The sequence below is a fragment of the Lupinus angustifolius genome, chromosome LG14 (genome assembly GCF_001865875.1).
Source record: "Lupinus angustifolius cultivar Tanjil chromosome LG14, LupAngTanjil_v1.0, whole genome shotgun sequence".
NCBI classification, from domain to species: Eukaryota; Viridiplantae; Streptophyta; class Magnoliopsida; order Fabales; family Fabaceae; genus Lupinus; species Lupinus angustifolius.
Window position 1 is genome coordinate 12,454,196 of NC_032022.1, and position 17,105 is coordinate 12,471,300.

At 32.9% G+C, this 17,105-nt stretch overlaps 1 protein-coding gene across 1 annotated transcript; it reads left to right on the forward strand.

Annotated features, from left to right (window-relative positions):
- Nucleotides 2,235-6,273, forward strand: LOC109327081 (oligopeptide transporter 1-like). The gene is made up of 7 exons (XM_019560090.1): nucleotides 2,235-2,490; nucleotides 3,044-3,492; nucleotides 3,581-3,678; nucleotides 4,068-4,640; nucleotides 4,745-5,018; nucleotides 5,122-5,304; nucleotides 5,496-6,273. The coding sequence occupies exons 1-7, from the start codon at nucleotides 2,439-2,441 to the stop codon at nucleotides 6,114-6,116; spliced, it is 2,250 nt and encodes a 749-aa protein (XP_019415635.1). The 5' UTR covers nucleotides 2,235-2,438; the 3' UTR covers nucleotides 6,117-6,273.

The following is a 17,105-nucleotide window of genomic DNA, read 5'->3' on the forward strand; positions in this document are numbered from 1 at the left end:
AATGATTTCTCAAAGGTGCATTGTTAAACTGAAAAGTTGCATATATTATTATCAACAACAACACATATATTCTAAATAGTTATATTGAATTAACACGAGGAATATTTTTGATGAGTTATATTTTTGTTGAGTTATATTGCCAAAATACTATTAACATGAGTAATATTGTAGAACAAATATAAAGGTAAAATTTCATTCAAATTGCTAAAGTTGTTGCCAAAATACATTAATTGTTGCCAAAATACTGCAAAAGTACAATGTTCATGATAAATTAAAAAAGAAATTAACATCCAAAATAATTTCTTCAAAGTGCCCCTGATTAGTCGAAGATATCATCTCCTAAGTACATAATAGAATTAAGATATTCCACATAGTCTAGGTCATCGTCCCCTATAGCCGTTATGCATCGCTGAAAAAACAAAAATAAAAAATTTAGATTGAAAAATAAAGATTAAACATTCAAAATTTACTAATTATAAAACAAAATATTGAAGATTGCAAAATTGACATACACATTCTTTTTTAGGAATATCATTTTTTTCTATTTTTTTTAACAAACTTCCCTTTTTCTTTGTGACTTGTGTTGCCCTTTTCTCGTTTCTTTGTTTTTTCTTCTATCCATCTTCTTCTCTTTGGGTGTCATGATAATTATAAAATGAGTCAATGACTAATTGTAAAATGAGTCAATGACTAATTTTAAAATGAGTCAATGACTAATTAGACAAATACAAATATAAGATAATCGATGTCCTTACTTGGATCATAAGGGAAGAAAATAGGGAGGAAAGAAAATGAGTACTTACTGAAACAGAACAATACTTGAATTATAAAGTTATTGATCATTAGTGTGAACCCACAACATATATAGATTCAAATGGAAATAGAAACGTTGCCGCTGTCCTTGATGAAGAGATGCATAAAAATTAGTGTGAACGACCATTAATTTTTCCCATATGTAAATGTCACATCCAAGCAACAACACCCTTATAGGAAAGCGTTGTTACTATATCATCTTCAACAACGCTCATTTAATATTACATTGTTGAATAAATGTAAATTAACAACGCTACCTTAAAGGTGCATTATTAAACAGATCTCATTCAAGTCAGCACTAACATCACTGATATGCAACAAAGCTTTTTCACACATGGGCTGTTGAAGTTATATTTGTCTATCCAAATTGATAGCGCTTGCTTGAATGTGCATTGTTGATGTTCTTACGCCTCATTTTTAACAGCGTCGTTCTAGAAAGCACAATTGAATGATCGTGATTTATTGTGATATTTGGCGTAGTGACCCGGTGAGTACTGCATATTTATAAATTTAGTTTTTAATTAAATTTTTATATATTATAGTTTTTTTATTATTTTAAAATTATATATCATATAATTTATTATTATTTAATAATAAATTACACTTATTTAATGATGATCATAAATTTATCATATAAGTATCGTATTATACATATAATAATTATTCTTACACATTAATTATTACAAAATATATAAATATATAATTTTAATTAACAACCCGTTGTGTACTCGCAAATACCCACTACTCCTACTAGTACCCACAAATATGATAGGTTTGAGAACAGGAAAGGATTACCCGCGCCACCCATGCCCGTTGCCATCCCTAGTAAATCCTAACAATATCTAAAAACCTATTATTTTTGTTAATTTTCGAAATTTATTTATCAATTGAAAAATGTATAAGAAAATAAAGGGATACATATCAGCTTTCCTTCCAATTTTCGGGTTGAAAAGCAATGTTCACACACACCAATGTTTTTGAACCCGAAATTGAATATTCACACAAATGTTCAAAATAATTTTTGGCGGCACGTTTTTAATTATGTTTATTTGATATTATGACCGGTAACATCTTTGTTTTGACGACTGTGATTAATTTTTAATAATGAAAAACGGATTCAAAGAAATCTCCACAAAATATCTCAGTTCTTTTTACCATTTTTAATTCGTAGATTGTAAAAACTAAAAGGAATCTTCATTACATAATAATATTGGTGCTCCTTTCGGCTATTAAGGGAAGTTATTCTTTTTTACTACAGGTGAATTATAATATATCTTGCTGATAGAAATTAACCCCTTTTAAGTATGAAATCGTCCTAACATGAAAGTATGATCATAGACTTAATGATGACTAAGTGACAGAAATCATGTGTGATCATTTTGAACAAAAAGAATCCATTTTTTTATGGCAAACGAGTCCAGCAGGAAGTAAACTGTAAATAAAGAATTTATTCCAATTATATATGATTCGATTTCCTTATGCGTGATAAAACAAAAGAAAACAGTGTCTTATTCTTAGCACAAGTCTGAGCAAATCTCCCTATAAAAAGGAAGCATTCACTAAGAATTTCAGGGTGGAATAATAAGGAGGAGGGAGAAGGTGTTCTACTACATTCTAGTGCAACAATGGCTGGTGTCGTGGAGGAAGTCCCTCAGCACCACAAACTTGGCATAACTGGTTTAACTTCCTTTAAAACTTTATTTGTTATGCTAGCATGAATGTATATATACATTGTCTCGCACTTACCCAACAATGTTTTCCTTTAATTGTGTTGAAGATAAGATAGTTTCATTAACAGAAAGTATAAAATTCTATTAGATATTGTTTATCTAATGATATTATATGAAATCATTATTGTATATGCATGTTTTCATTTAGTAACTTAAATATGTGGAAGGTGTGATTTCATGACCTGATATCAAGATTTTCATCACTAGTTGGTCAGGACTTCTCATGGTAGTCTCATACTGCCTTACTCAAATTGTGTCTCAAATTTTGTGGTGTGGTTTTTATACTTGTTTTGGTTTTAAGATGGAGCACATTAGAGATCGTAAAATTAATTGACCTTCATCCAATTGCTAATGTTTTTTCATGGAGATCATGTTTTTTGACAAATTGATTGTTGAATGCAAATGTTATATATGTGTTAATTTGAAGTTGGAGGAAGCAAGTTTCATTATGTATAATATTTTTATGAGCATGTATGCTAAAGGTGTTATGGTTGTTGCAGATGATAATGATGAGATTGACGATAATCCAATTGAGCAAGTGAGGCTCACGGTTTCAATATATGATGATCCTACGCAGCCAGTACTAACATTCAGGACATGGGTTCTGGGGATGGGGTCATGTGTGCTCCTTGCATTTGTGAACGAATTTTTTGGCTACAGAACCAACCCTTTAGGCATTTCATCTGTAGCAGCTCAGATTGTGACCCTTCCACTTGGGAAACTAATGGCTGCAACACTACCAACTAAAAGCTTTCATGTCCCATTGACCAAATGGTCCTTTTCCTTGAATCCAGGGCCATTTTCTATGAAAGAACATGCCCTTATCACTATCCTTGCTGGCTGTGGATCTAGTGGTGTTTATGCCATAGGCATTGTCACTATTGTTAAGGCTTTCTATCATAGGAGTATCAATCCTATTGCTGCTTTTATGTTAGCTATATCCACCCAGGTGAATGATTGATTAATTATACGTTTGTTTTCTATTTAAGGTTATTCAAATATGGTGAACCTTCTCAATTGTTTCTTTGAATTTATAGATGCTTGGATATGGATGGGCTGGGATATTCAGAAAATTCCTTGTTGACTCCCCATACATGTGGTGGCCTGGAAACCTTGTGCAGGTTTCTCTATTCAGGTATTCTTTAATTGATATTAGATAATATATATACTATTTACTCATTGATTTTTATTGTACTACAAGAGATTAAAACTAATAATTAACTCATTTAATTTAGAAATACTTTTAACCAAGAAATACTTTTATTTATACTATTATTGATTAAATCACTTTTTAAAGGATTAGTAAATTAATGTTATATATTTCTTTAGAACTATCCATTTCATTTATAATTGACAAAGTTTTGAGTTGATTGTCGACTTTGTTAACACAACATCTTTTATTTAGACTTAAAGTAGAGCATGTTTAGTTTTGTAACAAAGCACAACATAAGTATGATTTTGTACAATTGTGTAGGATAATGATATTATATTTGCCATTGACAAATACTTGTTGAATGACCACAGGGCATTTCATGAGAAAGAAAGAAGGCCTATAGGAGGACACACTAGGCTTCAATTCTTCTTCTTGGTCTTTATAGCAAGCTTTGCTTACTACATTATTCCAGGCTACTTCTTCCAAGGATTATCGGCTATCTCCATTGTATGTTTGATCTGGAAAAAATCAATAACTGCACAACAAATTGGTTCTGGCATGTACGGCCTTGGCATTGGTTCATTTAGCCTTGACTGGAACGCTGTTTCTGGCTTCTTAGGCAGCCCCTTAGCTGTGCCTGGTTTTGCTATCATCAATACATTGGTTGGATTTGTGGTGATTTTGTATATTGTGATTCCCATTTTTTATTGGAACAATATATATGATGCAAAAAAGTTCCCTTTCATTAGTTCTAGAACATTTGACTCTACCGGTGCAAGATATAATGTTACGAGGATCTTGAACAACAAAAATTTTGACATTGATATGAACAGTTATAACAATTACAGCAAACTCCATCTTAGTGTCATATTCGCATTAAATTATGGGTTGAGCTTTGCAAACCTTACTGCAACTCTTTCACATGTTGCCCTCTTCCATGGAAAGTATGTTTCCAAACCCCCTAATTTGTAATTATATACAAGAACTGTGTGTATTGTGTTTTCCATTTGGAACAATCTAACACTTATTCTTGTACTTTATTTAAAAGAAAAATTTGGAGCTTGTGGAAGAAGACAACTAGGACAACAACAAAAGGAGAAAATGAAGGAGATGTGCATACAAGAATAATGAAGAAAAACTATGAGCATGTCCCTGAGTGGTGGTTTGTGACCATCTTGGCTCTAATGATCGTAATGTCTTTGGTAGCTTGTGAAGGCTTTGGCAAACAACTCCAATTGCCATGGTGGGGATTCTTACTTTCTCTAGGAATTGCATTAGTTTTCACATTGCCAATTGGGGTCATTCAAGCAACAACGAACATGGTAATTTCTTGTAATCAGGCCCCTTGTATGGCTTTCTACCTTTTTATATTATTGCTTCAAAGTATGTTTGTCTTTCTCAACATGCAATAACTTGTCCTTACAGCAAACAGGACTCAACGTGATCACAGAGTTGATTATTGGATTCCTGTATCCAGGAAAACCCCTTGCTAACGTAGCTTTCAAAACTTATGGCTACATTAGCATGGCACAAGCACTTGGATTTCTTGCTGACTTCAAATTAGGCCACTACATGAAAATTCCTCCAAAATCTATGTTCATTGCACAGGTGATATGTTTTTTTCATGTTTTAGAAAGAGTAGTTCTATATCCTCTTATCTACTTAATCCTTGTTTAACTAAATAAGAAAATCTACGAGGATTTGACAGGAGGATATTGCAAAACCCTTCACAAAGTATAAAGATTCACACACTTGAAAATATACAAGATTAAATACTAATTCCTTTTCAATTTTCTCAGCTGGTGGGCACTATAGTTGCTTCAACTGTCCACTTTAGCACTGCATGGTGGCTTCTAACATCTATCCCTAACATTTGTGATGAAACATTGTTGCCAGAGGGTAGTCCATGGACATGCCCAAATGACACTGTCTTTTATAATGCTTCAATTATATGGGGAGTAGTAGGGCCACAAAGAATGTTCACCAAGGATGGTGTTTACCCAGAGTTGAATTGGTTCTTCCTAATTGGTGCACTTGCACCAGTTCCAGTGTGGCTACTTGCACGAAAATTCCCTAACCATAAGTGGATTGAACTCATCAACATGCCAATTATCTTTGGAGGTGCTGGTGGCATCCCTCCAGTAAGATCAGTGAACTATATTATGTGGGGCATTGTTGGAATCTTTTTCAATTTCTATGTCTATAGAAAGTTCAAGGCATGGTGGGCTAGACATACTTATATTCTCTCAGCTGCTTTAGATGCTGGTATTGCTTTCACTGGTGTCTTACTCTATTTTGCTCTCCAAAACTATAATATTTATGGTCCTCAATGGTGGGGTCTTGAAGCAGATGATCATTGCCCATTAGCCAAATGTCCTACAGCTCCAGGTGTTGTTGTAGCTGGATGCCCTGTCCTTTGACCTCCTTATTAATCCACCTTTAAGAGAAATTATTGTATAATCTGGAAGAAATGGCCATTCGATTCATGTAGATATTAAATGTTTTTTTAAGTGGTACTCTTTTTATTAATGGTCCTGCATAATGGCAGAAGAATAATCATGAACATCTTTCCCTACAATAACTAGATTGTTGCCTATGTGATGCACAACCTTTTACCTACTGATTATCCACTATAAGTGTAATTATAAAAATAGTGTTCAAATTAGGAGGGAAAACATGTGATGAAAACCGCTGAATATCTCACAATTGATTTTAGTTCAAACCTAGTTAAATATTCGTGCATTTGCATGGGTCAGTACATATTGCATCTTTTGAAGTAAAAGTAATATAGCATAAATGCAAACAATGAATGAATGAGGATAATATGAAATGAAACACTTTGCTTGAAATAAATGACATTGTTCACATTGAATGTTAAAAAGTTTAATCTAAGCTTTTATGTGTTTGAAGTTGAATATTTACTATTTAGGCATAATAGTTATTATACATATCTCACCAATATTAAAACCATGACCAAAAAAACTTATACCATTTGAAATAGAAGATAACATGATTAAAAAATTAGAATTTAAATGCTTTTTTGGCTATTTAAGTATATGTATAGGCTGTAGTTGTAGGATGTATAATGAGGAGGTTCAAACACATTAACATTTTTTTGCTTGCCTAATGTTTTTTCCCATGTTATGAATAATTGAATTTTCTCATGTACTTTTTATTAATTTTGTGCAACAGAATTAGGACAGTCTGAGTTGTTATTGCCCCATATTGAATTAATAGAGAACATACTTTGTAAGAGGAAGCCATAACGTGGGCAAAGCAAAGAACAAATGAAATGTACATGTACTACATAATTGTACTGTTGTTGACCAAGTAGCTAGGCAGTATATGGTGCTATTCATGATTTTACAACAAATTCTGCTTGATTTATTGTAAGTCACCTGTCCATAACAGGCAGAATTTCATTCCTACATGTACAAAGGATGATTTGAATGATTATTAAGAGTAAGGAGAATATAGTTAGAGGTGTAGAAAATAAGTTATATAATTAACAAGAGGTAGGAGGAGAAGTTTGAATATGATTTTAATAATTGTACAATATTTTGATTTCTATAGGTACCTCCAATTATTTAAAAATGTTTCGCTATACATAAAACTTTTGTAGCATATTAAAGAAGATATATAGATGCTATTCAGAGTGTTGAAAAAATAGTTAAATAACAGTACAAAAGGCTCTATTTTACTAGTATTTATCTTTGTACAAATTCATATATAGAAAGGGAAGCATAATAGAGCAGAAACATATAGCAAGTATTTAAGAAAAAGCAGGTAAAAACTAAATTAAATGAAAAACATATGAAGAAATAAATGGAGAAGAAAAATGATATATGCGTCTAGAATAAAGTCCCAGTAGCAGTTCTATTAGGACATAGAATGTATATATTATATTTTTGTGAAAGTGAAAAACACATTTTCAATACCTATCTAGCGGTTGTTTTAAAATTTGAAGGTGACATTAAACTTAGTTAAAGGGTGTGTAAAATTTGTAGCCTCAGTTAAAAAGAGTTGCTAGAAAAATAGTTCATCATGAGAAAACGAAGCTTAAGTGAGTACGAAGGCCATGTAATATATTGAGCCTACTTTACTATCCTATCTTCTTTTATAATATTTAACATTTTTGTAGTCCTTTGGTCAGAGAATCGATATAGCTCACACTAAGTTCTTTGAAGATATCTTTATTTGGTTGGAAAGAAGAGAATAGTCACAAGTTGAGGCAAATAATCATTCGTAAAATAAAAGTGTAACTAAAATATTGGGTCGAATTTAGACTGGTTTGGCAGTAGCACCCTTCTGATTCATTTCATTTATTCTCTCAATGTGTTACGAAGAAGGAGGAATGTTGGCCTGCAAATAAGGATGACAAAATCCGTTAAAATACTCACATTGGATCCCTGCAAAATAATTTATGCGTGAAAACTAGTGTCATGATACTCGACCCATGAGTAATAACATATTTATGAATTTATTTTGTAATTAAATATTTTGTATACTGTATTCCTTTTATTATTACCTTAACATTACATTTTGTCTATTGTATTATTATTTCATAATTAAAATTAGTGATTGGACTATAACCATAAAATTATTATATAATATCAAATTACTAAAGTAATAATTATTTTTATATATTGATTATTATAAATATATAATTAAAATATATAACTCGTTTGGTAGCCGCAAATACCCACTACACATAGAAATAGTGCATGTATGGGTGCATTTAAGCACTACCCATGCTCGTACGGCTCGATTGCCATCTCTATGTGTGAAAAATGCAAGGAAGACAAGTTCAATGTGTAAATATAAATAATCAATCATCGCTAATAAAAAATTGAATATAAATAAATATCAATAAAAGTGTAACTAAAGTTTACAAAAAGATACCCTTGGTACCCATACCCCACACGAGTATCCCGAATTGCACAAGTATGGGTACATGTAAGCATTACATGTGCCCATTTGGCCAGGTTTCCATCCCTACCTGCAAACAATGTAAGGAACAACAAGTTCCATGTGTAAAATATAAGTAATCAATCATAGCTATTCAAAAATTGAATGCAAAAAATGTCAATAAAATGTAATTTTTGAAAAGATTTTAGGGTGTTTTGGCAGTACATCTTTCACATTGTTCTTTACTTAATTTCCCAATGTTATCAAGAAGTAAGAATGTTGACATGTAAGAGGAGGGTGAGATTTATTACTAACTGATAAATTGATTTATAAAGAACCAAACGACTGTTGCAAACAAGTATAAAAAGGATTATCGAATCCACAAGGACTTCTTGAAATTAGCCTTTCAATAAACAATTGCTACTCTGTGATGATTTTCAAGGGGTTGTTCCATTGGGTTTTACTAACTAAATGAACTTTAACTATTAGATAAAATTGTTGGAATTTAGATGTTTGGGTCGAACTTTACTATTCACCATCCATACACACTAATTAAGCTCAATCGCACAAAATAATTTAGCAATGATTCCTACACATCAAGGGACCTCAATGGTACTAAGAGTTAATGTCTTAGTCAAGTTGGTAACTTATATCAATAAAGTTTTATGTCTAGTAACTTTACATAAGATGAAGAATTATGACCCATAAAACATATATTTATATCTAGTAGTCTATGCATGTGAAACCGAGTAAGTAAAATACCTCAATTATATTAATCACTAATGTTTTTGCCAAATTAGTGGCTTATAAATCATCTCTAAATTAGTAAGGTTAAGATATATGAATTTTTAAATATACCTTGATGTCTAGTAGTCTACATTTAATAAGTTCGAGAGTTATTTGACACTCATTTGAATATACGTCTAGAAATTATATTACAGATGCACACATATGACATAATATCATAAATCCACATCTACAATTACACTAATAAGATGAATAAGACCAAGAAGTATTGAACTCTATCTCCATCATCAAACCACACACAATCTTTTTAAAGGTGTATTATGTAAAGCTCATGCGTTAAAGACCATGCATATCTATCCTAGTATAGTGAACACTCTACAAATTTATGCTCCAAAAGTTCATAGGAAGTGGCCCCCACTTGAACATTCACATAGGTGAGTCTATCAAGAGTACTCTTGTAGCCTAGATACTCCATTCCAATTGGAGTATAGATCTCATTAAGAGTTAAACTCATGCTTACATATGCTGCAGGAATCATGCTTCTAATAATTTTATAGCATATTCATTCTCATATCATTTCACAACTTGTTATTACTCATTGAACCTATTTCTTGGGATCTCTAGTCAGTTAGGTCGGGTTACCATCATGAGTGATCCTCTTTCTAAGCGTAATAGTCCCATACTCTTAAAAGTATTATGGACTTTTTTTCTAGTTAATCATTTCATCAAAGGATCTAATAAGTTATTCTCAGTGCGTACGTGATCCACCCTAACAGCTCTTGTAGAGATGAACTCTCTAATGGTGTTGTGCTTACGACGAATTTATCGTTTCTTACTATTATAAAAAGGGTTCTCAATTTTTGCAATAGTCGCGGTACTATCAAAATGGATCAACACAGTTAGTATTGGTTTTCCCATAGGGGAACCTCTACAAGCAAGCTTCTCAGCCAACTTGCTTCTTCACTAGCTGTTGTTAGTGTTATCATCTCATCTTTGATAGTGTATTGAGCCAAAGTAGTATGTTTCTTTGACTTCAAAGAAATGGCCCCACCAACTATGCTAAATATATAACCACTGGTTGCTTTGGAATCATTTGAAAGAGTGTTCCTATTAGCATCATTGAATCCTTCTAGGACAGCTGGAAACCTTTGGTAATGTAATCAAAGGTTTATTGATTTCTTAAGTTATCTCATTACCCTTTCTATATCATGCCAATACTCCATACTAGGTCTACTAGTAAACCTGCATAATAATCCCACGACATAGGCAATATTGGGTCTAGTGCAATCAGTGGCATACCAAAGGCTGGCAATGATGCTAGCATACTCAGTTTGTCTTACTCTTTCAACCAATGTTCCTAAAATGTTTTACACTTGGATCATATGGTATGCTAATAGGTTTATAGTCAAAGTATTTATATTTCTTTAAGATATTTTCCACGTAGTGAGATTGATCCAAAAAAATTCCTTCTTTTGACCTAGTAATTTTTATACCAAGGATTACACTTGTCTCTCCAAGATCTATCATATCAAAGTTGTTACACAATAATGATTTCACATTATTCACAACATGAATGTTGGAATCAATATGAGTAGGTTGTTTACATAGAGACATATGATAGTCCAAAGGTCATTTTTTGATTTGTAATAAATACATTTGTCACTTTCATTCATCTTAAACTCTTTCGAGACCATCAAAGTCATTAAAATTTTCATGTCATTGTTTAGGTGTTTTCTTAAGACTATACAATGACTTATCTAACTTACAAACCTTATTTTATTGCCAACGTATTACAAAACCTTCATGTTGTTCCATATAGATCTCTTCTTCCAAATCACAATTAAAAAAAGCAGTCTTAACATCCATTTCATGTACTAATAAATTACGTATCGTAGTGAGCGATATTAGTACTCTAATGAATGTTATTCTAGTAACAAGTGAAAAGGTGTCGAATAAATCTACATTCTCACATTGCCTGAAACCCTTAGCTACAAGGAGAGCCTTGTATTTATCCACTATGCCAGGTCTCGTTACACTCTAGAGAATTCATCTCATTATTTATGGCCTCTTGCCACAAATCAACATCCAAAGAAGTCAAAACTTCTTGGAGGGTTGATGGATCCTCCCCCAATGTATATACCATATAATCAGGTCCATACTCTCTAGCAGTCTTTGCTCTCTTACTTCTTCTAGATTCTATTTCTAACCCATCGTTATTATCATTATTGATAATCACATGTATGTGACTAGTTGATGTGCCCCTACTATTCCTCAATTTGAAAGGGAATTTCATTTTATAGAAGTCAACATCGTTAGACTCAATGATCACTTTTGCGTTAAGGGCAGAAAACCTGTATGCCTTACTGTTAACAACATGCCCAATGAATACACATTCATAGGCTCTACTTGCGAGTTTAACTCTCTTGGGGTCTGGTATGTGGACATAAGCTAGACAACCCCAAGTTCTCAAGTAAGATAAGTTTGGTTGTCTATCATTAATAATTTCGTTTGGGGAAATTTCACTTTTAGTCTTGGGGACTCTATTTAGCACATAACATTCAGTTAATAAAATTTCACCCAACCATGAGGGTGCTGCACCAGAACTTAACATAATAGCTAGAACTAATTTAATTAAAGTTCTATTATTTCTTTCACTTTACCATTCATTTCAGGTGAATATTGTGCAGTTGCTTCATGAATAATGTCATTTAATTTATAAAAATCATTAAATATGTTAGTTATAGTCATACTTAGTGTCTCTATCGCTTCTGAGTTTCTCTATTTCTTGTTGAGTTGATTTTTAATTTCATTAACATATAACTTAAACATGTCAAGCGCTTCACTTTTATTTTTCATAAGAAATACACAAGTAAAATCATAACAATCATCAATAAAAGTGATAAAAATAATGTTTACCATTTCTAGTTAACGTTCTATCTAACTCACGTATATCTGAGTGTATTAAATCTAAAGGCTCATAGTCTCGCGCTACTGATTTATGTGGTTTTTTTGAAATATTTGCTTGACTGCATGATTCACAAATTTCAAATCATTTGTAGATAACCTTGGAAATAAATCTAAGCTACTTAAATTTGAAATTGCATGTTTATTAATATCACAAAGTCTAGAATGCCAAATATTAAAATCACAAACATGTAAACTAAATCAGAAATTTTATTCAAAGAAACATCAACATTTAATTTAAACATGTCATCAATGGCGTACCCTTTTCCAACAAATACTCCATTCCTAGTAAGAGTGTATAAGTCTGCTCCTATGGGTCTGGGTAAAACCAGCCTTATTAAGAAGAAAACCTGAAACTAGATTCTTCCTCATCTCTGGAGTGTTCATCACATATTTGAGAATTAGAATCTTTCTAGATGTGAATTTCTGCTCCACATCACTAGTTACAACAACAAAAGTGGTGTGAGTGTCACCTAACAACGCCTTCTTGTTATCTGCATTCGTGTATGTTTTGAATATAGCATGGTCATAGCAGACATGGCGGGATGCGCCAGTATCTATCCACCACTCATTAGTTCCTCCAAACATAATGACCTCAGATAGCACAACCACAAATGGCTCATCAATCATGTTGGCCTGTGGAAGACGACCCATAGGTTTATTTATGCACTTGTGTGCCATATGACCTAGCTTCCCACATTTGAAGTAGATGAACAAGTTGGCAGAGTCATTCTTAGCAGGCGGCTTAGCATATTGGACCTTTTGAGGGTTCCAATTCTTGTTACGACTGGTGTTCTTAGCCTTATTCTCACTACTGTTCTGATTCTTGAAGTTTGTGCTAGAAGGCTTTAGAACTGCATTTGAGAATTTCTTCTTAGTGCTATTATTGGAGACAATCAACACATCATCTCTCTGGTCTTGCTTACAAGCCTCTTCTTCAATACAAAGACAAGTGATCAGAGATTCCAAAGAGATGTTTTGGTCTTATGCCTCAGAATATTTTTTGAAGTCCTTCCAACTAGGAGGTAGTTTGTCAATTATGACAGACACTTGGAATTGCTCATCTAGGGGCATACCCTCAAAAAGGATCTCACGAGCAATTTTTTGTATCTCGTGGGATTGAGACTCTACTGATTTATCATCAATCATTTGATACTTGATGTAGCGGCTAACAACATACTTTTTAATCTCAGGTTCCTCAGTATTAATTTATCATCAGTATTAATTTGGCAGACTTGTATGGGCTGTAGTAATCATAGAGATCATCAAACAACCCATTCAGAATCAAGTTCTTACATAATTAATCACTTTCATTCAAAGAGCTATTTTAATAGCAAGTTTATCCCTTTCCATTTTTTTAGCCTCATCTAGCACCACCGGGATGTCGATTTTCAGAATGTGGGCAACCTTTCTCATAGTAAGGAAAAATTTCATCTTATGTTGCCAACGTTTGAAATTTGACCCATCATACCGAAATGGTTTATTCAGGTCATGTTCGGTCCAGTAATATTATCTATGAATGCTATTGAAGTAGAAACGTCTTAAATTGTTGTTTGCATAGCTCGTAACAATTCTGAATGACACAAAATAATCTTTACTAGCTGAGTCATGACTAGGTCGCTCTCTTTAAGACATTTCATGGTATTGCTAAAATTGTGCTAGCAGACTATCAATCACACCGTCCCTAGGATAAAACAGTCAAGTTCTTTGTTATACGATTTCTTACTACACTGTAAGAACCATTCTCTTATACCCCACAATATGGCTACTAGTTCCAATTCATGAATTCCCACAATATGGCTACCCGTGCCAATTCTTTTCCCACAATACTGATTACCAATGTCAGTTCTCGAAATTCCCACTTTGGTTGCTTGTACCAATTCTGAAGTGTCGCAAAAAGAAAGGGAGAGAATGTGTCGGAAATGCATCGGCATAATATAATGGAAGAGAAAGAAGAAGTTGAGAGGTAAACGCCTTCAACTTGGGACCATAATTATGAATAAAAAATGCCTCTATTTACAACCTAAGGCTTCCAATGGCTCCCTCATCCAATGGCCCAAAAAGGTGGTCAAATCCCAAATGACTACATGATCTGACAGCTAGAAAAAATCACCACGTGGATCTCTAACCTCTTTGACCAAGATCTTCTCCCCCACTCTCCAGTCTCCAACCGTGTGGACTTGGTCACACATGTGTGGCACACATGTGTTGACCAAGTCAACACACGGCCTAAGCCTCAAACTCGATCCAAACCGAGTTGGACGGATGATGGAGAAGGTGGTGGTGGTGGTACACGCACGTATGTGGGTGGGGTTTTTTTTTGTGTGAGTCCTCACCCACTCACAAAACCCATTGTACATCTTGGGGTACACCTCAAATTTACAACTTAAGGCTTATAAAGCATTTCAACTTCCCTCCTCCAAACAATGTGGGACTAATGAGTTTTCTCATTTCACAAACCCAAAAGTCACCATAAATGACTACATTAATGTACATTAAAATCACTTTAAAACATCATTTTTACCAACGTAAACTCTTCTTATCAATCACTGTCAGCTTTATTTCTTGTATCTAGCCTATACTATCCTAGAAGTGAAGGGAAATCAGAAACATAAATTTCACCAAAATTGGTATCTATGCACAAATTCAACCTCTACAAAGTATATATCGATTCCCTTTTAACAATTTATTTTTTTAACATTTCGCTAGGCGTAAGGGAGGTGCGTTCAGTGCATCTCTTCTTCTGGCCGGACACTTCATCTAGCCAAGTTGCGCTTCGCGCATCATTGATGCTTAGCTTGATTGTGCTTGGCGCAAGCCGACTGATATGACTTTAAGTTGATTTTTGGCATTTTGATATTAATCCTTGCTTATTTTCATTCTTTAAGTCCTGAAATACCATGTGAACTCAAATTATATGATGAAGGCAATAATTAATCAAAATGCTAAGTATGAATACACAAAGTTGGCTTTTAAAATTAAAAAGTGTTAAATTACTCTTATGAATTAAGGTAATTTTCACACCTAATATTTACATGTTAGAAAAAGCATAGGGTGGAATGCATGTAATCTTGCCAAACAAAGGAGGGTGAGATTTACCTATTCGAAAATGCAGGCTCATAGGTAATGGAAGTATAGAATTAGGTTAAGTGTGCTAAAAATGTTTAAATTAAAAAATGAAATGGTAGAAATGTTACCTTGTGAAATGTTATCTTGTGAGAAAGAGATGCTTAATTAAGAAAAAATATTTAAAAAAATGTATGTGCATAAATTTGTTTGAGTCAAAATGTCCACAAAGTAAACATGGAGATGTATAAATTCAACGTGACAATGTTGGAACTGAGAAAAAAATGTTAATTTGAAGGAAAGTGTTACGTTGCATTATGTTTGGAATTGATAATTATATAATAATCATTCTCTGTAAACATATATTAAATGAAATAACTATGAAAGAAAATGTAGTGTTAATTCAACTTTTAGATATGTAATGTTAATTCAACTTTTAGATTTTAGGAAATATTTGTAGTAAAAATATATACAAAATATAATTGACTTTATATTATGAAAGTGTTTAGAAAAGTAGTTTGATTAAAAAGAAGAATGTTACCCACTAGTACTTATAGTTTAGTGGATATCATATTTACTTTAGCAATATGTTTATAAGGATATAATTACCTGGTAATTGTTGGGTTCCCTGGGACTCTGTCACTCTCCTAGAGGCGGGGGGGAGGTGAATAGGTACAATACTTAATGATCGTCGCTCGATATACACAGAAATTATACAAATTTACATACTGTTTACTCAACTTAATAATAGACTTAATCTATTAAATCATCTACTCTTAATTGATTATTTACTCAACTTAATCGATTAATTTGATTTGCTAATAATCGATTATCTAAACACTTTAATCAATTATCTGGTTCAATTATAGTGAAAATAGAATTCTTTCAACCAAACTTACATGCAATTATACAGACAATTAAAAATAGTAAATGCACAATACAGATATACAATTATCACAGAATTATATGCATATCAAGTTATGTAAATCAAGTAATTCAGAAATGTAAAAAGATTAGGCAAAGAAGAATAAGACTCGGCTTTTTATCCTAGTTCGTTTGTTGTCCATTGCAAACTACATCCAAGCATCCCCTTCTGATCTTGGGAGATTTTATCTTCACTGTGGAATCTTCAATGTTTCTTACAAACAAAATTCCAATAAAAGAATCAAGACACTTCTTTCTTGGATCTTAAACCCCCACTTCGGTTTGACTACAAAACTCGCCTACTAGGATACCTCACCGTTCACGACTCTAGCCCCAACCTAAGTATAGCTTACAACCAAGACCTCTTGCTTCTCACGAAGACACCTACCTAACCACAGCTAGGGTTTTCCCAAACCTACTCTCTTTCTTTGGTGATAAAACACACCGAGAAAATGTGTTATTGCCTAAGTCTAACAAAAATTCTTCAAGTTACATATGCACCTCAATATACAGATTTTATAATCTTCTACGAATCTAAGAACTCCTAAAAGATCTCAAAAATACAGAAATACAATGTGTGAGATGTAAGTTTCTTTTTCACAGATTTGACAATGAAAGCTCAACGAGTATGTTGTAAAGATTCACCCTTTACTTTTCTTGAAAGAACACTTAGAAAATATTTCCTAAAGATATGAAAGTTTGAGCTTTAGATCTTTTCAATAAAGTGTAAAACTCTTTGTTTTCGAAAATATTTTCTAACCCTCTAAATCAATATTTTCCAATATGATCTATATTATTAT